The sequence below is a fragment of the Sphaeramia orbicularis genome, chromosome 20 (assembly GCF_902148855.1).
Source record: "Sphaeramia orbicularis chromosome 20, fSphaOr1.1, whole genome shotgun sequence".
Taxonomy (NCBI): domain Eukaryota; kingdom Metazoa; phylum Chordata; class Actinopteri; order Kurtiformes; family Apogonidae; genus Sphaeramia; species Sphaeramia orbicularis.
The window spans coordinates 23,179,405-23,202,207 of record NC_043976.1 but is presented as its reverse complement, the minus strand read 5'-3'; the positions used below and the strand labels follow the sequence as shown (position 1 = coordinate 23,202,207).

At 38.3% G+C, this 22,803-nt stretch overlaps 1 protein-coding gene across 1 annotated transcript in view; it reads left to right on the top strand.

The window, feature by feature from the left end:
• cntnap2a (contactin associated protein 2a) overlaps positions 1 to 22,803 on the top strand; it is a 361,415-nt gene that overhangs the window by 157,848 nt on the left and 180,764 nt on the right. The window contains exon 3 of the mRNA XM_030123092.1: positions 7,061 to 7,254. Within this exon, the coding sequence (XP_029978952.1) occupies positions 7,061 to 7,254 (194 nt within the window). The remainder of the gene's footprint in view (positions 1 to 7,060; positions 7,255 to 22,803) is intronic.

Below are 22,803 nucleotides of genomic sequence, written 5' to 3'. Positions count from 1 at the left end.
TTTCTAATCCAGACATGCAGATCTTTCATGAATCCTCAGTTTCATTCCAGGTTGTGTATGTAACCCATCATGTCCACTTGTGTTACATGCAGAACCTGCCCATTTAAACGTATATAAATTGCAAATGATTTTGCAACAGTGATCCTTTTTGTGAAACACTCTGCCTTGCATAATTAGTTCAATTCCCAAGATGTACCTGTGAGAGAATAAAGAGCTATTCAAAAAATAGTAGCACGTAATTTTCGTGTCCTCTTGGCCGTGTTACATGCAGATTCTTGAATTAAATATAATGTAAAATAAAATAAAAATATGTTTTATTTTAATGATAGTTTATCTTTTATCCCTGTAAGTATTTATTTTTAAACTAGACCCAAAGTGCTTCCAAACTTGCTTCATAACATTAGTCTACATCTGATTTGAATTTTTAGCCCCTGTGTCCTGGTTTTAGCACCCATGTACTAATGTAGATAGGGCAGTACTGAATCAAAAATTATTTCTTTTAACAACACAGTAGCAATTTAATTGTCATTTATGCTGTTTATTTGAAGCATTTGTGTAAAACCATCTGAAAGGCCACACCTTTCAGCTGTCAGGATATTTTCAGTTTGAGCAGGATATGTTAAACATGTTACGCAAACTCCTGCAGATTAATGTAGACAACTAATAGTATAAATTGACTTCAAAAACCTGCATTTGTGTTTGTACATCTGTATTGTAGTAAGTTTTTGCAACTTTAGAAATGAGAGAGGACAAAACACTGTTGCTATGGAAATCTGTCTGAATCATTCTTTTGTTCAGTATTCAAGCTAAATCATCTGTGACAAACTCTGTATCATTATGCTCTCACTGACATCAGTACACAACAGCACAGTCACAAACACATTCTTTCCAAGTTTTGCTTTTTATTTCTTATTTGATTAGGTGAGACTGTAGCTCTGCAGGTAAAGAGCAGCTCATTTGATGTCTGGAGTTGCATTTCCATCAGACAGCAATGTCCATTTAGTGAGCGCTGACTGTTTTGTTTTGCTGCTTCTGTTCCTACTGTAACAGCACTAACAAAGCCCTGTGGTGGGGGTGACATGTCAAATATATGAATCTGGGCTCAGCTCGTAGATGAACTGCCACTGAAGTACTTGAGAAGCTGAGCTGTTGATATACTTACATCCAGTGCACCACTCCTCTTGAAGACTGTAGAGTAATCGCTCCATATAGTGCACATAAATTCCAACTGTTCCTTTCTTACTTTTTTCTGTCTTCTTCTTTATTATAGTCCTGAACTCTACCCATAACTTTTCCAATCTTCGGTTTCTGTTCTGTATCATTTGATCCCACCTGCAGTCTACTTTCAGTTGATGGTACCTTCGCACCACTGTTGAGTGGATTCAGTTTATCTCTCTTTCTCCTGAGATTCTCATCCTTTCCCCTATGCTCTCCTCCTTCTCCGTTTTTCACTTTTGGCCTCATCTATCACCTTTTTTACCATAACTACATTGCTCCCTTCTGTCCTTTTTTCATCCCATCAGCATGCTATCTCATCTCTGGCCTCCCAAGCATGGCCATAAAATCCTCTCTCATCAGTCCCTGTTCTTCTTGCCTCATCTATCTCTCTTTCCATTTTTCTGCCTCTTCTCCTCTTCTGTCATTCCACTAACACTGCTGCACCTTCTCGTCATACTTTCCGACACCCCATCCTCTGATCTTGTTCAAAGCGTCACACTGCTTCAGTCATTGTCCGCTCAGCTTGCGTTCTTAATCTTTATTTTCTGCTGTCTGTTTACTTATCACTATCACCCTGCCCCTCCCAACCCCAATTCCTCACCCTACAGCCTTCTCTCCCTCCTTTCTTTGCCCCTTTTGATAGTGTTTTATCCCCCTGGGGGAATGGCTTTGCTGCAACGGGTTTTTGAGGTATTGACGTTTCCACTGATATGGGCCTGGTTATCTGTCAAGACCGGGGCTGGAGTGTAATGGCTCTGTAATTGGATAAGATATAGGATTTTTGTCATGGGAGGAGGGAAGTGGGGCCAAAGGGAAGGAGCTACATAGCAAACCTCCCCACCCTCTATTTTATCATATGAGTATCATCTCTCATTGCCTTCTCCACCATGCTTGATTCTTCACTCCCACTCATCCTCTACTTTCTTGGTGCTGTATCCCCCATTCTCTCACTTTGTTCCCATTTTCTCCATCCCTGTCATTTTAAAATCAGTCACTCTCCTTCACTTGTGCTTTCAGCCCATCACTTTCTTATCTGTATTTGTGTCCTTTAGAAAAAATCCATTACACAGAATCAAAGAAGACGGCCGTGACATGGCCAGTTTGCAGTCCATCCACCACCCACTCTTGCTGATAATCATTTCACAGTAGCATTCTGTCACAGGCTGGGCTGTTTGCTGAACTGATACATTTCTGGTGTTTCGTGTGTGTCTGTGTGTATGGGAATGCAAAGCTGCACATTGGTCTCATTGGCTTTTCGTACATCCCTCACACTGGTTTGACTGCACTTATTACAGCCCACCTACAATGCTGATTTTTTCCCCCCTCAAATTTTTAATTGGCAGATGAAATCGGGTCAGTGGGATCCCATCCAGTGTTTTCCATTTCCCTCTTTCTAGCAGTTGCCCCATGCTTCTGTTTTTGCCCCATTTAACCTGAGAGATTTTGGAAGGTCCAGAAGAACTTGGCCCTGCTTCAGATAGACATATGGGGCAACCTGAATAAAACTGCACAGATCCATGATTTAAACTGTGTGTACGTATAAATAGAGTAATGTGAATATGCATTCTTTTTGTTAGAATTAAAAGGCTACATATAGTCTACGCATTTATCCATTTATAAATTACAGTCATTGAAATTGTATGCATATGTAAAAGCCTATTGTGCACTCCCACTGGTAGCTGTTAGTGACTGTAGGGCTGGATGATATGGTAAAAGAAATTGCCTGATTCTATTTCAGAATGATGGATTACTCACTATTTAGTCATTTTTTCTGACTACATGGACTTGTAAAACATGAGTCAACAACAGTTGTCTTTACGAAATCTTGCTTAATATGTGCAATATATAATAAACAATAATAAAAAATAGCACTGAAATACCGAAGAAACATATTCACAATTAATATATAGTCCAATAACCAAAGGGTTGGTGGTTCAAATCCCGTTCTGTCCTAGTCAGTCCATTGTGTCCTTGGGCAAGACACTTCACCCTCCTTGCCTCTAGTGCCACTCACACGGGTGTATGAATGTGTATGTTTGGCGGTGGTTGTAGGGGTTGTAGGCATGAATTGGCAGTCATGCTTCTGTCAGTCTGCCCCAGGGCGGCTGTGGCTACATATGCAGTTTACCACCACCAGAGCAGTGGCGGCTGCTCGTCTTTCAGAGAGGGGAAGCTCATTGTCGGCTTACATAAAAAAATGGTCAAGTTATTTAAACATAAATTTGGCCCTCTGTTCCTTTTTAAGAAAATGGTCAGTGACCTTATTGTACCAAGTAAACAAGAAAACACTGAAATTATGTTAAATTGAAACAAGGAAGTACAATGAGTGTGTTTTATTTACAGTGCAAGAAATGAACAAGTAATTTCATAGTGGTTTCTCTCTCGATTTCACAGCAGAATGTGCGACGGTATTAAACTGAACTCTGTCAAGTGAAGGAGTAGATCTCAAAATAGCTGTCAATCAAACGGGATTCAGCCTTTCGACTAATCCTCCAATCAGCATATGGAAGCCCGGCGTCCAGCCCGGCCGAGGTCCACCCACAGCTCCATTCACCCCCAGAGACGCCGGGCGTCCGGGGGCGGGACAGCATGGTGGCATTTATCCAATTACTGTCCAGTTTTGAGGCAGTGAAAAAAACTGTTCCACTCAGTCCCATTGAAGTGCATGGACGTCGAGCGTCTATGGGCAAATGCACTGAGCAGAGATCGAATGAGAAAATAGTGCAACAGGAATGTATGAGAAGTGAAAAACATCGAGTCCGCTGATTTGTGATAAAGCTGATTCTGAACGAACTCGTCCTTGAGATGAACGTGTTCTAACACATTGGTAGTCAATGAAATGTAAACACAACTGTAAATATTTAACCATTTAATTTTCGTAATTTCAGGGGAAGCCGGGCTTTCCTTGCAGTCTGTGAGAAATCGCCACTGCACCAGAGGGGGAATGTGAGAGTGAATGAATAATGGGTCAATGATGTGAAGCGCTTTGGTTGCCTAGGAAATTGCTATAGAAATCTAACCCATAGTCCATAGGCAGTGTTTCTGCTCGTAAACCACAGCAAAATCCTTGCTGCCACACCATACATTTAATACAAAAAATAATCACCGTTGCATTAGACTTATTATACGTATGTATAATATGCAATAGGCCTTGGGGCCAGTTCTCGGGGGTGGGGGCAATGCTCCCATAAACAAATGTCCTGCCCTCTCAAATTAAAGTTTGCAAAGTTTCATGAGGTAAAGAAAAGGTAAATAACCTTCGCAACAGCAGGAGATGTAGAGGAATTAGTAATGTGTGTTAAGTTTCACTTTCACTTTGTGCATACCCATTATTACCTCCCTTATTGAATAAGTAGTACGGAAACCCAACCTGCACGCACCTCACCCCCCCAAAATTACACGCCACAACACCAAGAAATCAATTCCACAGGAAGCACTGTATATAGCAAACAATCAACTGCATTTTGGATTATTGTTGAGCTCAGAAATTTGAAGGAGAAAGCAATGATCTGAATTCTGGGAGTTATGCATTTTTCACGGTATTGAAAAAGGAAAAATACTTAATTTATTGTATTGCCCAGCAGTGTGGTGGTGCAGTAAATAGCATTATTAGTTTGCATGTTCTCCCAATGTCCACATGGGTTCTCTTCAGGTACTCTGGCTTCCTCCCATCATCCAAAGACAGGTTAACTGATCAGTCTTAATCAGTTAGAGGTGTGAATGTGAACGTTAATGGTTGTTCATCTATATAGGTCAGCCCCTGCGATGAACTGGCAACCCTCATGAGGATTAAGCAGTTCAGAAAATAGATGCTATTGCCCAGCCTAAATGATTTTTTGCTATGGCAAACAAAACAACCACACATTAAAGAGTAATTTCACCGAGTAAAAGTGAGATTTCCACTTGAGAAGGTATGAAATAAACTGTAAAACTAATTACACAAAGGACATTAGTTAATGCCCCTTACATACAGCATATCTAAATGTATAGTATGTAGTGAAAAGGATAATGAGAAATGTAATGAAGTAATAAATGTTCTTTTGTTTGATTATTAGTGTTCAATATATCACCATGGGCATGCTATATAATGTGTGTGGTGGTAGAGAATTGTCTGCTTGAGGTGTACTGTGTTTGTACTCTGTGCAAAAAACAAGGAATGCATGTTTTTTCAGAGCATGCATTGTTTATACATCTGGCCCGAGTGGTGCACAGAGGTACTGTAACTTTTGGAAGACATGTGTTTGGCAATGAAGCAGAGCCATGAGGTTTCTGTTTAGCACAAGGACACTCACTACCACTGACAAACACCGCAAACACAGTCATCTATTATAACAGCAGACACCATATTCATAGTAAAATGTAATGAAAAATTTCCCATTAATAATTTAAAAGCAATAATTCACCATGGTCGAATGTTTTCTTTACTTTAGTGCGCCTACCTACCCAGCATAAACTTTCACCACAGGAACTCTTACATCTGAATATATTAGACATCCTTTAATAGTGGAGACGGCTACAAAACTGAATTTTCCTGTGTTTACTGACCACTTTTAGAGGCATAATAAATAAGACTACCAAGGCTTTAACCTGAAAGGGGAAAGAAAGTTTTCCCCAGAACAACAGATAACTTTGATCTCCAATTGCGATGCACATATTGAGCCAGAGCCTAGATAACACAAGTTAACATATGTAAGTCTGTGGGAGAAGTGTATTGTGTCAGTGCTTGACAGTATTTGCATTTTGACTTCTTTATGTGTCTACAGATAGTCTTATTCCTGTTTAATCTGTGTAATGGCTGTTCCAATGCTTGGATAAATAAATAAATACCACCAATAGTAAAATTGGAATGATATGCTGACACTTTTATCACATGTAGTACTCTGCCATCAAACTGTCGTATTATGTCTTGTGAAAATGAATCCATCATGAAATTCCGTAAACACTACTGTCATTCCTCTAGAAGTCATCATGTCCGCACACTGCAAAAATCAAAATCTTCCCAAGTGTATTTTTCTCATTTCTAGTCAAAATATCTCATCACACTTAAAATAAGACATCATCACCTAAAAAGGAACTTGTAAGTTAAATATAAGATCTTATATTTAGACAATAGAGCTTGAAAATCTCATTTCAAGAAATCTTACCAAGATAATTTTCACTTGTTCCATTGGCCAATTTTTTTTGCTTAATTCAAGGTTTTTTATGCTTGTTTCAAGCAAAAAAATCTGCCAATGGAATGAGTGAAAATTATCTTGGTAAGATTTCTTGAAATAAGATTTTCAAGATCTATTGTTTGGAAATAAGTTCTTATATCTCACTTACAAGCTACTCTTTAGGTGATTATGTCTTATTTTAAGTCTGACGAGATATTTTGACTAGAAATGAAAAAAATACACTCGGTAAGATTTAGATTTTTGCAGTGCAATGTTAAAAAGCTGAGTGTACTTGTCCTTTTTGGTGAAACATCTTTATCATCAGCAGGCTCTACCTTTTTATGCGAAGCTCTTAATAAAACATTAGTTCTCCGATACTATTTCAGTACCTGTCTTGACGCAAATGTCTGGGCCACTCACAGCTGGACACTGGCCATTAATAATAGGATGGACTCTAACCTTGTAACAGCACATTCTCTTTTAAAATGTCATTATAGCAGTACCACACTGCTTCTCTGTCTACTCTGATTTAGACCTAAAAGCTGGGAGTGCACAAGAGATCCATGTCACCCTATGCTTTCCAGTCAGGCTTCTCTAATAAGATAAATGTACTGTGTGTCTGTGTATTTTTATGATTCCTACAGAAAACAAGGGATGGGATGATGAATCTAATGTCATTATTTCTGTAGGTGCTGGTGGGTGGTCACCACTGGACAGCGACCATTATCAGTGGCTACAGGTGGACCTGGGCTCCCGAAAGCAGGTGAGCGCCATAGCAACACAAGGGCGCTACAGCAGCTCCGATTGGACAACAAGGTACCGCCTCCTCTACAGTGACACAGGAAGGAACTGGAAACCATATCACCAAGATGGCAACATTTGGGTAAGTGAACAAGGCATTTAGAAGTGTGCGTCATTTTCCGTGTGTTTATATAAGCCAGGGGTCTCAAACATGCGGCCCGGGGGCCAAATGCGGCCCACCAAAGGTCCAATCCAGCCCGTGGGATGAATATGCAAAGTGCAAAAATTCCACAGTCAAGGGTGTCGAATTCATTTTAGTTCAGGTTCCACATACAGACCAATATGATCTCAAATAAAATAATAGCATAATAACCTACAAGAAATAATGACTCCATATTTTCTTCTCGGTTTGATGTAAAAAAAATTATATTACATTATGCCTATAAATAATGACAACTTCAAATTTTTGTGTTTTTTAGTGCAAAAAATAACATTACATTATGAAACTATTTACATTTACAAACTATCCTGTAACAATAAAATGTGAATAACCTGAACAAATTTGAACAACCTGAAATGTCTAAGGAAAATTCAGCAAAATTGTTTAGTGACTTTGTAGATCAGATCCATAATGCACTTGTATAAATGATAAGTTGAGGCATAATATTATTAAAATTGCACTTATTTTTCTTAAGAAATGTCAGTTTTTTCAGGTTATTCACATCTTTTTTGTTTGGATAGTTTGTAAAAGTAAATATTTTCATAATTTAATGGGGGGTTTTTTGCCCTAAAACAAAGACAAAATTTTGGAGTTGTCATTATTTATAGGTTATTATGCAATTATTTTACTGGTCCGGCCCACTTGAAATCAAGTCGGGCTGAATGTGGCCTCCGAAAGAAAATGAGTTTGAGACCCCTGATGTAAACCAATATATTTAATCTGTTGAGGTCTTGCATCATAGAGAAATGCTGTGGATGATAGAATGACTTCAATGACTATTCACTGTTTGTACGACATTAATCTAATGTTATCGCTATTATCAAAACTGGAATGATTCATCTTTGCCCTTGTATAGCATGGAGAATAAACGTTTTGCGGGAGGAGAGCTCAGTGTCACAGCATGTGCATAAATATTCATAATCATCTACTTTTATTTCATATTAAATCTCAGCCGCAGAACTTACTCAAGTACTGAATACAGGATTAAAATAACACAGATATTGGCCATTAGCTCTACATCATTTATATGAGATCTATTTCTGACCTTCATGCTTTATAACAGCTCTTTTCTCAAACCATGTGACCTATCACTGCACTGTTAGCAAGTGCTTGAAAGGAGCATCTGACAGTCAGTAGCTAATGCACTAATGGTCTACACTGTTTAGCTTCGCTGTGTGGTGGTGAGCTACAGGTGATAACAGATTGACTTTCAGCTTTGGCAGAGCAGAGGGGAATATTCCTTTCATGAATAACATTGACATACCAGTACAGTCAGCAGAAATCTAAAAGTTGCAAGCAAAAACCCCACCAACAGCTTCAGTCTGAATATGTGTTTTCCCTATGAACTTCAGCATTTTTAAGTAAAGTACCTTATTTTTCATCATATTGCTTTAAAATAAATAGGTTTGTTTGGTCCTATTGAAGCAATTTGAGAATCTACAACAAAATCAGCTCAACTTGACACCATGGACCCAATAAAAAGTCTGGATTATCAGTTTACAAGTGGTTTCTAATGATGTTTTTACAACCCAGACCTGTTTACTTTATTTCTATTATTTGAGTTTATTGGGGGAAAAAAATAAAGCTACTAATAATATGTTTATTTGTATGAAATAACATTAAATTAGTCTGACTATGGAGCATGCGCCTTATTCTGTGTATTTTTATTTTTATACGCATAAAATGAGTCTCTGAATTAGCCAATTTTTTAGAATAATAAAGCCATTTCTCAAATGGCATTCTTTGTTTACTACCAAACCATTCTACCTCAAAAACCCTAATAAACTTTTTAATGGATTTCCATACTTCATCAACATTTGACTGTAAGGAGTAAGGACACAAGGGGCTTGATTTATTAAGGCAGTGCAAATTAGCAAGACTGCAATCTGGAAAACGTGCCAAAGGGAGTGGCCAGGTTGAGCTGGTGATCACAGATGCAGTCAGTTCATGTCAGTAATGATAGGATAGGCACTGTCACAAATGAGCACAGAGCCAAATTGCACATATAATCACCTGATGAGGGTGCAGGGATTCTGCAACAATACAGGCAGAGCTTGTTACACAGTAATGTGACAAACACAAGTGCAGATTTTACGCATGTGTTTCTCTCTGGAAACAGCAACACGGACCAAGAAGAGGGAGCAGGAAGATGAATTCTGTGTAGAAGGTAGTGGATGAATTACCTACTACTAAGACTGAAACAGTGACTAAAATACTTCACTATCATAAGGTCCATCCTCTTCATAAAGGCAGATGTGGATGACTGTTGTAGTCAAAGTAAATTCAGGAGAGGGAGGCATGTTTCACAGGGGAAATTAAAGAGGAAGGCACTGCGAATGAAGACAAGGAGACGCAGTGAGAAATGACATTTATAGGTTGTCATAGCACTGAATTCTGGCTTCCATAATTCCCAACACTGAGGTCAAACCTGACCAGTAGATCCATTTATTCTGAATAGGTGAGAGATAGTTTTTGTAGCATCAGTCATATAGAGGATGTGTAACAAGTTGTCTGTATCGAATACAACACAACGAAAAATACTGGGGACTTTAATCACTGAGCTGAAGATTTTTGTGATTGTGATTTAGTGATTTATTCCGAACATATAATGAAATTTAACAGAAATGCAAACAAGCAAACATAAATAATAATACATATATCAACAATCATAACAATCTTAGACAGAAGAACAGCACGATAGTTCCATTTACATGCCTGAAAAGAGGAAGATTTCTTGCATTTTAAGTGAGTTTTTTGTGAGGAAGCCTTCATGTTGAAGTAAAACCCCTGGTCGACTTCTTATTGAGCCTTCTGGTAACTTGGTAATGTTATGTCAGTGGGTCTTTCCAGTAATGATCTCAGGACCAGGAACAATGGAGGTGGAAATGTGGACCGTATATGGTCTGATAACACCTTCCTCTGTCATTGAAATAAATTAACATGAGTGGAGACTGTTCTCTCTTTTACCACCTGCTCTCTGTTCACTGTTGTGCCTGCTGTGTGCCTAAGTGTCATGCCAGGCACAAGTAGGTTAAGTTTTTGGCATTAAATAATGGTGTAATCAGCAGTAAACTGACAGTCCCAAACCATAATTTGTGCGGTCAGATGGTAATTCCTACAAATATGCAATTAGATCAGATGCAAAAGTCACCGTGTCCATACCTGTCCAGCACCTTGTTTGAACTGCACCCCTTTAGTAAATCGCAACCGTAGTTTTTGATGCCAAATAAAGGTTTCCGTTGCTGCACATCTATTATCAGCCATAGCCACATAAAAGCTTTAGTTAGTGTGTAGTTTCATGCAGACTTACTTGCACTGTATTTGCTTTTTGCATGTGTGCATTTTTGTTTGTGTGGGTTAAGCCTTAAATTCAACACCATAAGCGCCACATTATTCTTGCTTTTAGGGCTGTTATGAACGGCCGTAATGACAAATATGGATCTTTTACAGTTGAACATAAATTAAGCTGTTGTTTTGGTGTGCTGCATCATAATTGTTTGGCAATTATTATTTATTCAGAACTGTTTTTCTTCTGCCATTAACCCTGATTCATTGCCTCTAATATTTCTGCAAATACTCCAAAACACATTCATCTCTCAGCTGTTTTTGTAAGTACAGTTGACTGTTTTTTTCTTATTTTGCCTAGATGTATGACATATATATTGCTTTTTAATTTATCGCTAGTGTAATTTAAAATATTGCTTATGTAAACAAATATAGAGCCAATAGTTTAAAGTGGGCACATACCATCAATAATCCACAGTGCAGTAACAAGCGAACTGGAGCCATTTGTTTTTCTCCAGCTCTTATTCAGGGTAGGGGTATGAGATTGCTACCAATAACGGTGCAACCACATGCAAACATTTTTCAACTCCTTTTTATGTGCTCTGATAATTAAGATGCGTCTGTGTTGTAGTCTAAATATTTTTGCGAATTCCCGTGTGTATGAAGTGTGATGATATTGGAGCGGGTCTGCACAACAGGACAGGTGGGGATGCAAGGAGCTTAAGCCAACTTAAAGTTTCTCACACACATTCACAGATGCACACACGCATACGCAAACTGCTACCATCAGGCCCTCTTTCAGGCCATTCAATCACGTTCGGTTCAGTTCCATTCACCGCTGGATGAGGTTCACACAGCGATCCCCAGAGAGAAAACCACCTGTCCTGCACTCTTATGCATGGAGGTTTCTATTCAAGCACCTTTTGCCACCAATCACTGCTTGCCGTCAGCCCATACTGATGACTTAACTCTTTCACTGCCACTTCAGCCAAAACTAGCCTCTCTGTGTTCTGATGTTGATGGTGGATCTGTGATGTATTTAGGGATGATAATAGGCCTGAATGTGCAGTATTGTTTTTTTTTTTTTTTTTCTTTTTAAGGCTGTTGTGCTCCTGAGGGGTCACATTGGCATTGATAAATTACTGTGATGATTAAAAAGCAGCAGCAACACTACAGAGGGTGGATCTTCAGAGGCTGTCAATAATTAAAAACTTAAAATAATCAAAATAGGTTAACGTTGATGTATTATGGAGCTGGACAACAGTGCAATGTGTGTTATTGATATACTTAACCCTTTATTGGGCACTCACAGAAATACTCTGACCTTAGTGTGTTACTGGAGGACATAACAAAACCTTATTATTTTGTGAAATGCTTCTACATTTTTTATTGTCATGTAGAAAATGAAGGTCTATGAAGTTACCGTATTTGGTTCCTTGCCTGCAGGTGGCAGTAAATAAATAGATAAATAAATATATCCAAGAAGCATATATAAAAGTACAAGAAAAACACAAGTAAGGTGAAAGTAACATGTATTTTAAAACATTAGAACACCACTTTTAGAACATTAGACCAACGTAAGTGCTGATCCACTGTCAATATCCACATTATCACTGTGAACATTATTCCTTACATTAGTACCATTACTTCATGGTACCTAACAAAGCAGGTACACTCACTGTTCATGCAGAGGTGGACCTTACAGACCCTGTAGACCGCATTGGACCTGAGATTGTTGACTCACTGTCCTCACTATAACTGTTGCTGTCACTGTCTTGTAATGTGTGTGGAAATTATCAAAAATAGTCATTTGCCTGATAAAGGGTTTAGGAAAGGTTTGAAGGTGCAGTGGTGACTGGGTAACAATTACTGATATGTCTTACAGAAACACTTGTACTTCAGCCATCAAAGTTGGATTTCTTATATTTAGTAAGTAATCATAGTTTTAATAATAATACCATCTTATTTATACATAATAGTATTTGGTGTAGCATGGTGGTGCAGTGGCTAACAGTGTCATCCTGGGTTTGATGCCAGTGCCAGTTGGTGTGGGCCTTTCTCTGTGGAGTTTGCATGTTCTTCCTGGGTCTGCAAGGGTTCTCTCCAGCTTCCTCCCACTATCCAATGACATGGTCAATCTAAATAGACCATAGGTGTGAATATGAGAGTGAATGGTTGTTAATCTGCATATGTCAGCCCTATGATGAACTGGAGACACATCTAGAGTGTACCCCTCCTTCACCAAAATAGTAGCTGGGATAGGCTCCAGAACCCCCAGGACCGATGGATGGATGGATGGATGGATGGATAAAATGTAATGGGTTGTGAAAATTAAAGGTTTAAAGAGATGGTCTATACACGGTATAAAATTGAAGAAGGGCTTTGAGTATGAACACATGGATACTGTTTTGTTTTTTTGTTTTTTTTGTTAGTTTTTTTGCGTGTGTGTGTCGATTTGATTATGTTTTGTTTGATTGCTGTTGTTCACTTTGTCTTATTGTTTACTTAATTGCGTGCTCATTTAGTGTTGCCTTCAAGGATGTATGTATGTATTTATTTTATTTATTTATTTATTTTTTTACTTTTCTGGTATGTCAATTGTAGCCGGATGACGGTGGAGTGAGTGAACAGACTCAAAAACAGAAGTATAAATTATAATATCTTCCTCTCCGTGTCAAACCAAATTCCTGAACAACCATGCTGATTGGTCCGTCACCAGGTCAGTACTGGGACATCCTTTGCAAATGACATTTACAAAGACAGATGATCTTAAAGAATGAGCCTAATGGACTCGGTTTTGACACTAAGCTGACCTTTTGCCTCTCAACATCTGTGTCCCATTATTCTTGCTTATCCAGAGGTGAAGATGAACCCAGAAACGAACAAAGGACTGAATGATAAAATCACTCTATGTGCCATGTAAATAATGTATTACATTATGTGTTAATGTTGATTAACTCAGCACGTTAACTCTTGTATGCATGTAATACTTAAGCCATTTGCCTGACCTGTGGTTTCACATATGTGTGTCCTGATCATGTTCACGGTAAATTATGTGAAAGTAAGAGTATCACTGCTTATAGCATGTCTGAATAATCATGCTATTATTTTACTGATGCTTAAGTGAGGTTACAGGTGATGTATAAAGTTTAAGAGGATCTTATTTGAGGATGCAAAGTTTTCTTACAAGGCTAAGCCACAGTCCTCTCCCCCTCTGTCTTCCCAAGAGGGAAGAGAAACGTGATATTTTTGAATATTCACGAGGAGGCGTTTTCCCGCCGAAAACAGACAAAGAAGGCAACGCCCCAAGGCATCGATAACTCATCTATATGCACGAGGAAGGCGTGGCAAGCTGGTTTTTGGACAGAACTATAAAAATGAATGAAACCAACTTCTCCGGGGAGTCTTTTCCATCTCGGGAGTCTTTTCCATCTTGGGAGTCTTTTCCACCTCTCCCAGGCTCTCACAGAGCAGAGCTTTCTCCACCTCTTCTGAGCTCTCACCTAAGAGCAAAGAGCTTTCTCCAAGGAGTCTTGACCATCTCCTTGGCTCTCAGAGCTGTTCCATCTTCTCCTGGCGAGCTTTCCAGAACCAGCCGCCAGAGCCAGCTGTGAACCTCCTCCAGCCAGCAGAACTTCAGAACTTCAGAGCTTCAGAACTTCAGAACTCCAGACCTTCAGGCCTCCAGCGCAACCACGTCGCTTCACAGCCTGTTCCTGCTTCGAACTACGTCAGAAGACCTCATCCATCCGCCGTCAAGGCCGTGCCAGTTGCTGCATCCGCACCGCAGCAACTTGTAAGAAAACTTGCTCCTGATTTATCTGAGTTGGTGTTATTCCAAGTTAAGTAGGTTTACCTCAACGTAACCTCACTAACATTATAATCTCTTGAATATAGCTATCTGCCAACTTAATTTACATATTCTCCTGTCCATAATCTCCTGCTCCTTTGGTTGTATTTGTCTCTTGTCTTTATGTTATTTGTGTGTCTTAGTTTAGTTAATAAAGTATTTATATGTATATAAATCCATTGCCTCAGTTGTGCTTTGTGTACTATTATTCACACATGGGTTCACTGTGCAGTCCACGAACTATCACCTGTGCAAGATTTCCAAATTATTGTTTTGAGTTGATTTAAGTTTAAGTTTGGTTATAAATCTATAATTAAATTAATCAATAAATCAACACTCAATTAATAAATAATTTGGTATCCAATTCTTGTTACATCAATACAGTTGTGTATGTATATTGGTGTATGTGTATGTGAAGATGATAAGTGAGGTCAACTGATCCAAGGGAATTGATTTTTCATATATTATGTTAATAGGAGGCTAAACGATAGACTGTTGTGTGGAGAAGGGGTGGGATTAAATAAATTATATTTCCTCCCACTCCTTTTTGAATATGCAAATGAAGTCATACTTTGTTTTCATGTATATGTATAGGTTTTTGTTTTAGCTTGTTTGTTTCGTTTTCTTATTATTTGCTTCATTTATAAGGACTAAGTAGGATTATTTTGTTTTGTTGCATATTCAAAATAAACTAAACTAAAATGCTGGTAATAAAACAACTGTTGTACTTTCTCAAAACCTTCTCAGTGCACTTAGAAAACCCTTGCTCCTGAAATACTGGTTCTTGAAAAAATTACATTTATGTTTTCCATGACAAGTAATGATTTGTCATAGAAATGCATCTCTTGTAACCTTTAAAGTGATCATCTTCATGTCTCATGAGTCTATGTGTCAGTGTTTCAATGATATGTTTCGTACAGTACGAGCCAAATCTTTTTCACATGTCATTTCCCGTCCAAGTTGGAAGATTTGAAGCCTACATTTCTGACATACACTTTCTGATTGTGCATTTAAGCTCAGTTGACTTAAGAGTCACGTTTTCCACACATTTGTTTATTATAAGTCTCGTTCAGATCTTGCCAGCAGGCTTTCCCTGAGAATGTCAGATTGGTAATTCATGTGGATGAGGAGGCTGAAGCTGCATGCACACCAGGTCAGTTGACAGTAATGTATGTATCCAATATACCAGCAAAGCCAGAGCTGCAAATCCTCAGCTGATACATGAACAAACAGGGACAAGTTAATAATGGTTTTTTACTGAACCAAAGAAAAATAGCCGTATGTGTGATTTATTTATTTATTTATTTGGTGTCTTTTTTAAAACATGGAATACATTGTTGCCTCCCAAAACCACCTCTGTGTGACTGGTTTCTCCTCTCTGAGCTAATGTAAAGAAAAAAATAATCTGTTTCGTTCAAGGTCCATTTACATGCACCTCTGTACCTGATATGAGCTATGTAGACAGCCCAGAGTTAGATTGTATTCAAATTCTGCATCAGTTTGGGTCACGTGGAAGGTGCCTGCATAAATCATTCCTATGAAAATGAAGATGAGATAAAATAAACAGCGCTGTAAAGCTAGGAGTCAGAACCCTAGTAACTGTAAAGGACACTGCTAAAAATAGATATCGCTATGTATACATGCATGTATACATACCGATATGATGTTTTCTTAAGTTTTTAAATATAAAAGATGTTGAATAAAGTTGAAATATGTCTTTGCACTTCACAATAATTAGCATTAACTTAAAAAAAAAAAGAAGTGAAATATAAAAACACAAAGCATTGAAGAAATACTTAAAATGATACCATAAAGAAAAAGGACACAAAAACACATTACTCCTCTTGTTATCTTGTCTGCTGGCCTGTGAGCCATTTTGGCCCACACTTGAAGAAAACAGGGTGCAAGGCAAATGAAAAATAGTTACCAGTCCCACTGACAGGCCTTCCAAATGTAAAATAAATCATACAGTGGTGGCTATTTAAGACCGTAACTTGTTGTGTGATAAAGATTTGGTGTCATAGTAGCCTGTGAAGTCTATACATTTCTTTTAAAGGGTGATTCTGGACTCACTAGTGGGTCCCAGAGGGTACCTGTTGAGGTATTTTACAGGAGTACTTTACAGCACATCCCAAAAATGCTGATTGTGTACTGTGCTAGCAATATTCTTACTTGACTGTGTGTGTTTGAGCAAAGCAGCATTTGGCTCAGCAGGACTAGAGATCTGAATCCGGTCTCCAGTGGCAATCCTGTGCTTTGTACAGATATCATTCAACCTCCCACCAACTTAGTGCTACTACGTGGACAGTATGGGTGGCTATATTTTAGGTGCTACAGCCCTGAGCAATTACAAACAAAATTGTGTTGCAGCTCTACTAAAAGCGGTACAGGAAATGTGATGAGGTAACACTTTGCCTTAACCCTGCTCTCTCACCTCCAGGGCTCGGCCATGATTTGCTTCACTCCCTGTGCTACTAGCTGTATATAAACTGAAACTAATGGTGCAGAAATGTGCGTGAGGGTGCACGCGCAAAGATTTGTGCGAGTGTTCATGAATATGTGTTTGTCCGCGTGTGTTCTCGAGAGGGCAGAGCTGCTAGACTGTGGTTCGTCAAGTAAATGAATGGCGAAGTCTGCGTGTCTCAGTGGTAGGGACTAATTCAGTTTCAGAAGCCGCAGAGCATGCACTGATAAATCATGCACCTGGATTTATGCGCCGGTGGAGTGTATTCTTTCTCTCTCTCGCTCTCTCTCTCTCTCTCTCTCTCTCTCTCTACCTGCCATTCTTGGTATGTCAGTATGATCTTTAGTTTATATTTCTTTGTCTTTCTGTTTCTGCTGCTGAGTGCCTCAGAGTCACCTCAGTTGTGTCTGAGACAAACAAGCTGGTTAATGAGGTAGATTTAGATTTGAGAATACCAATAAGAAAAGAATAGGAAGTCCCTGATTTGATGATATGTCTGTGCATTTCAATTATAATATATGTGAAATTTCCCAGAGTGGTCACATATTAACACTTAAACCATCTCAAACGTGGTGAATCATCCAAAAGCACATGTAAATATAACATTATAAACGTAATGAACTCACTCAACCATATACTGTAGTTGAGTGTAAGACTGAACCTCAGAGTGGGCTAACTAGAACAAACCTGAGGTCCAGCGACTTGGTCTAAATATTGTGGACTGCTTATTCCAGTATCCATATTGGCAACACTACTGATGATGTGTCCTGAAATTTACATCCTTCCCATGTCTGAGATACAGCTCCCATCCCCCTCTCAACATCAAGGCAAACCTCATGTGCATACCATCTATTGGCGCAGTAGACGGTTTAACATCATGTCTCATGTTTCATGATTCCATAGTGGTACATCCACTGTTGGTGCTTCTGTTTGTAGTGACAGTATGTTCACTGTTAGTACTTGTATTTGTAGTAGTAGTAATAACTATTAACTGTCATGGACATTTTTTCTGGTTGTTGGTGGTTGTGCCAGCACCAGCTGATCTACTTTTTGATAGTTCTGGTTCAGTTATCTGTGCATCAACTGCATCATTGTGTCTCCCCCTACTCTCTCCCCCTCTCCTCCTCTTCCCCAGTCTCTCTCTCTCTCTCTCTCTCTCTCTCTCTCTCTCTTTTTCTCCTCCTTTACCCTCTATCTCTAACCCTAACTGGTCAAGGCAGATGGCCATCCTCCAGGAGTCAGGGTCTCCTCTAGGTTTCTGCCTGTTAAAAGGAACTTTTTCCTCGCGACTGTCACCAGCCAGAGGTGTTTGCTGCTGGAGGATTCTGTTGGGTTTCTGTAAATTGGCTTGAGCATCTGGTTCCAACTGGCTCTCCACTACCAGTCAAAAGTTTGGAATCACCTGGTTTTTCTTTATTTTCATGACTATTTACTTTGTAGATTCTCACTGAAGGCATCAAAACTATAAATGAACATATATGGAATTATGTAGTTTCAAAAAGTGTGACATAACTCAAAGCATGTTTTATATTTTAGATTCTTTAAAATAGCCACATTTTGCTTTCATTACTGCTTTGCACATTCTTGGCATTTTCTCGATGAGCTTCATGAGGTAGTCACCTGAAATGTTTTCCAAAATTCTTGAAGGAGTTCCCAGTGATGCTGAGCACTTGTTGGCCATCTGCGGTCCGTCTCATGCCATTTAAATGAGAAGGTGAGTCCAAACTTTTGACTGATAGTGTATATGTAAAGTGTCATGAGATGACTTTTGTTATGATTTGGCACCATATAAATAAAATTTGATTTGATTTAATAAACCAAGGTTTCAAGCTAATTTGCCGTGACCACTAAGGGTTCGTGGAAAAAAAGATGCATTGAAAATTTCAGTCAAGTCGTTGCCAGGAAAAAAGGCTTTGAAATCCACTTGAAAAAAGAGAGTGTCATACAGTACTAACATAAATGCATTCACTTCCTGAGTCTGTTTTTTTTGTTCGTTTTGATAGATTGTAATTTTATTTATTTGCAGTATTTCTTCCTCTGTTCTATGGAAAAGAGGCAACCAAAGGCTTAAAAGACTATGTACACAGGTATAGTATTAAACGTGTTTTTGCATTTGCTTAAATACAGACATCAAGAGGCTTTTACATTTCCATTCCTATTTCCATTTTGGACTTTCAGCTGGTGCTTTTATCTGGAAGGGCTTTCATTAAGAGAAAAGCAAAGAAGAGAAAGTACATTAATGCAAGGAAGCAGTAGGGGACATTAACCCTTCAAGACCTAGAATTATTTTTATGATGATTTCCAAATGGATTTTTTACCTACATTTAACCTTTTGTAAGTGATTTATTATAATATTGTCCTCTGTATTTTGCACCATTTTTCAGTGAACATGTGTCATGTAGATGTTCACAGAAGCTGAGTAGATTCAAAGGTTATTATATTAGAACAGAGAAAACTGAATAAAAAGTGTGTTTTCCTATAAAATATATCATTAATTAAATGTAAAAATGTGTGTCTACAACATCATTATTTAACCGACTGCAGGAGTTTTTAGTAGTGAATCAATGTTGAAAGAAGACAGTGTTTCCATCTTCTATATGGAGTCTCTGAGTATTCAAATGGTCATCTGATGGTGCTCAAAAGCATTTTACACTGCATTTTATCTAAATTATTTCAATGTACTGAGAGGATTACTGGTTTTTAAGTTATCAGTAGATGCTTTGACCTCTAGGGAATGTTTAGATCTTTTAAAGGGTTAAGGAAAATGCAGCACTAGAGTAAGGGAGAAACAAAATGTATTAAGAAAGGATGAAGAAGAAGAATTGTTTTAAATAAGCCTTAGCCTTCCCCTTTTACTCTATTATGAGGAACAGCTAAAGCAAATATAGTAAAATTCAGCAGGCTACAGAACACTGACTGGTTTCAACTAATATTGCTAATGGTTACAGTGTCACAACAGAAGATTTACATGTTTCCCAGTGGTTGTCATGCTACAAATCCCTGTTTAGCTGACAAATATACAGATATGGAAAGCCTATGAAGTGTCAAAGATCTCCGCAGCAGAGTTTATTTACTCACTTAATCATTATTTGTTTTATTTCTAAGAGTCAGATGACACTAATTTTTTAATAGTTCAAATGACATTCAGTCTGACATGAATGAGGAATGCAATGTTTTCCTTTCCTTAGGCAGCATCTGAATGCTAATGTGTGAGTGGGAGAAACAGAGAGAGAGTATTGGCTTCACTGCCATGATATCAGGAGGAAGAAAAAGGGAGTTATTATGTAAACAGAAATACTTAACAAATTTCTGCACTCTAATTATAGCTGGCAATGTAGCCAGCGATCGCGTCCAGATCAACACTTCTGTCAAGAAAAGCCTCCAATGTTTGAATAATAATAGCCTCATTACATCATCTTGAAAGCAGCAGGCATATATTTCATCCAATAATATGCCTGCTAAGTTGGGAAGATAACTACATACCCAGCATTCCTGGTCCTATTTAAGAGTGATGCTTAACACCAGTGACATTACATCCTTATGCATCAGTATAATTATGGCACAGACAGAGGAAAGTAGTTTATTCTAGAAAAACAAACAGTTATTTCTGGCCTATACATTTGTACAAGTATATGTAATTCTAGTAAGTAATGAATAAGGTAAATTTGTATTGATATTTTATTTGAAATGTACAATACACATTAGGGATGCAACGGTACTTGGGAAAGATCTTGTACCATTCGGTCACCCCTGCATGGGACAATCTGCCTTTACTGACCGCGAGTTTTCGGTTTTGCAATTGATTTTGTGTTGCAAGTCTTTCTCTCTCTGTCTCTCTGTCTCTGTCTCTCTCTCTCTCTCTCTCTCTCTCTGTCTCTCTCTTTCTCTGTCTCTCTCTCTCTCTTTCTCTCTCTCTCTCTTTCTCTGTCTCTCTCTCTCTTTCTCTGTCTCTCTGTCTCTCTCGTGGGGAAGCCACGCCCCTCAGTGATAGACAGTGGACAGAGACAAGAGTGCCTGGCTGCAAACCCGCACCTGCCCATATCCGCATACATTAGACCCACATCCCAACCTGTAATTAAACACATTGTCTACACAGTAACTCACTTTTAAGAGCTTTATATTTGGCTTAAACACGCACCATCAGTAAATCTCTAATATGTGCTGCTCAGTGACATCTGTGGCCTGATGTAAACAGAGGTGAAGTTCACGTCAAAATAAAACAAACCGGCTGTTGATCAACCACGGTGAAATTATATGATCATCATTAAATGTCCTGCAAATTATTTTTATCCATGAATCTTCTTTTATTTTTTTACTTCCTTGCCCACTACCTGCTCACATTTCATTTAATTCTACCCGTGCCCGTACCTGGACCCAGTGTACCCGACCCAGTCCAAGACTCTGACATACAAACAATACTGCGACAGCTATTACAAGGAAATGCACACAGTAGATAATGGTCGTGTTTTTATACCGCCATTTTCTTTTACATCCCTATACAGAACAGGAATTTATTTATTTAAAAGAAAACCTTTGGGTCTCATGTGTGCACATGTCTGTTTTATACCACTGTATACATGTAGTCAAGGAATAAGAAAGGATTGTTTTGTTCAGTACAGAAAGTGTTATTTTATTCAGTACAGTGATACAATTTGTTCCCACTGTGAAATTCAGTTTGCTGACAAGCAAAATAAAAATATAATTTTGGGAGAAAAAAACTGTTCTCCTTACGCACAAAACATGTACCGAAACCGTGGCTGAAGAAATGAGGTACAGACCGAACTGTGGGGTACCTGTACCGTTACATTTAAAAGTATGCAACAGATGCAATGTACACTGTTGTCCATAACACTGGAATAATTTAGTTTTCAGACACATTCCTCTTTTTATTTATTTCTACTCATCAGTAACCCCCTTTGACCAGGTACAATGATGACATACAGTACTGAGTCCCAATTTGAACACATTCTCTCTGGTTAGGCATTTAAGAAAATCACTAAAACAAACAAGAACTATCAGTATGAAAGAACATCATTAAAATCATGACTAAACATTTGATAAAATACATAACTGTTTACACAGATAAAGAAACAGCCAAATACTAGAGTTTAAGAAAAGAGTTAAGAAAATAAAAATATGAATCACCAACTGAACATCAAAAGCATAGTGACAGCTTAGCTCAGTGCTGGGAAATGATTCAGTGTTCCCAGTTTTGCCTTATTATTGCAAACTTTTCAATTGGTCAGTGTTTTCATTTCTGATGGCAAATTATTCCAGATCTTTTACTGAAAATACAGGACTGACCAAAGGTAGTTTTGCATTCTGCTAGTTCACATGCTCCACTAGCAGCTTTCCTTGTAGTGGCTCCTTTACTGTTATATTTTGATATCATTTGATTAAATATGTCTGCAGATCATTCACATACACATAACTTATTCTTATTAGTTGATTTGGATCATAAAGCATCTGTTACAAATGACATTATCCACCTATGAATATGAATTCAACCCAATGATTTGTAAAGAGACTGTATAATAACTCAAGTGGCAGGCAGAGATGATCCATAGATTTTCTCACCAAAGCTCCAGAGTAAACTAAAGCTATCAAAACCACTGAAAAATGTTGATTAAAAACATCATGGAAAAGATCAAGTGAAATGCATTTATATGAAAGGGAGCGCAGTGTGCTCATTTGATATTTGATACAAATATCAGATTTTTAAGAGGGTTAGCATTCAGTTTGATGTGTTTATGTTTACCTCTTTTGACACTCGTATTGGCCCGGCACAGAGGTAGGTATTCAGGCAGATGCACACATTTACATTCACAAAAACACTGACTCAATTGCTGTTGCCTTTATATTTAAAGGAGTG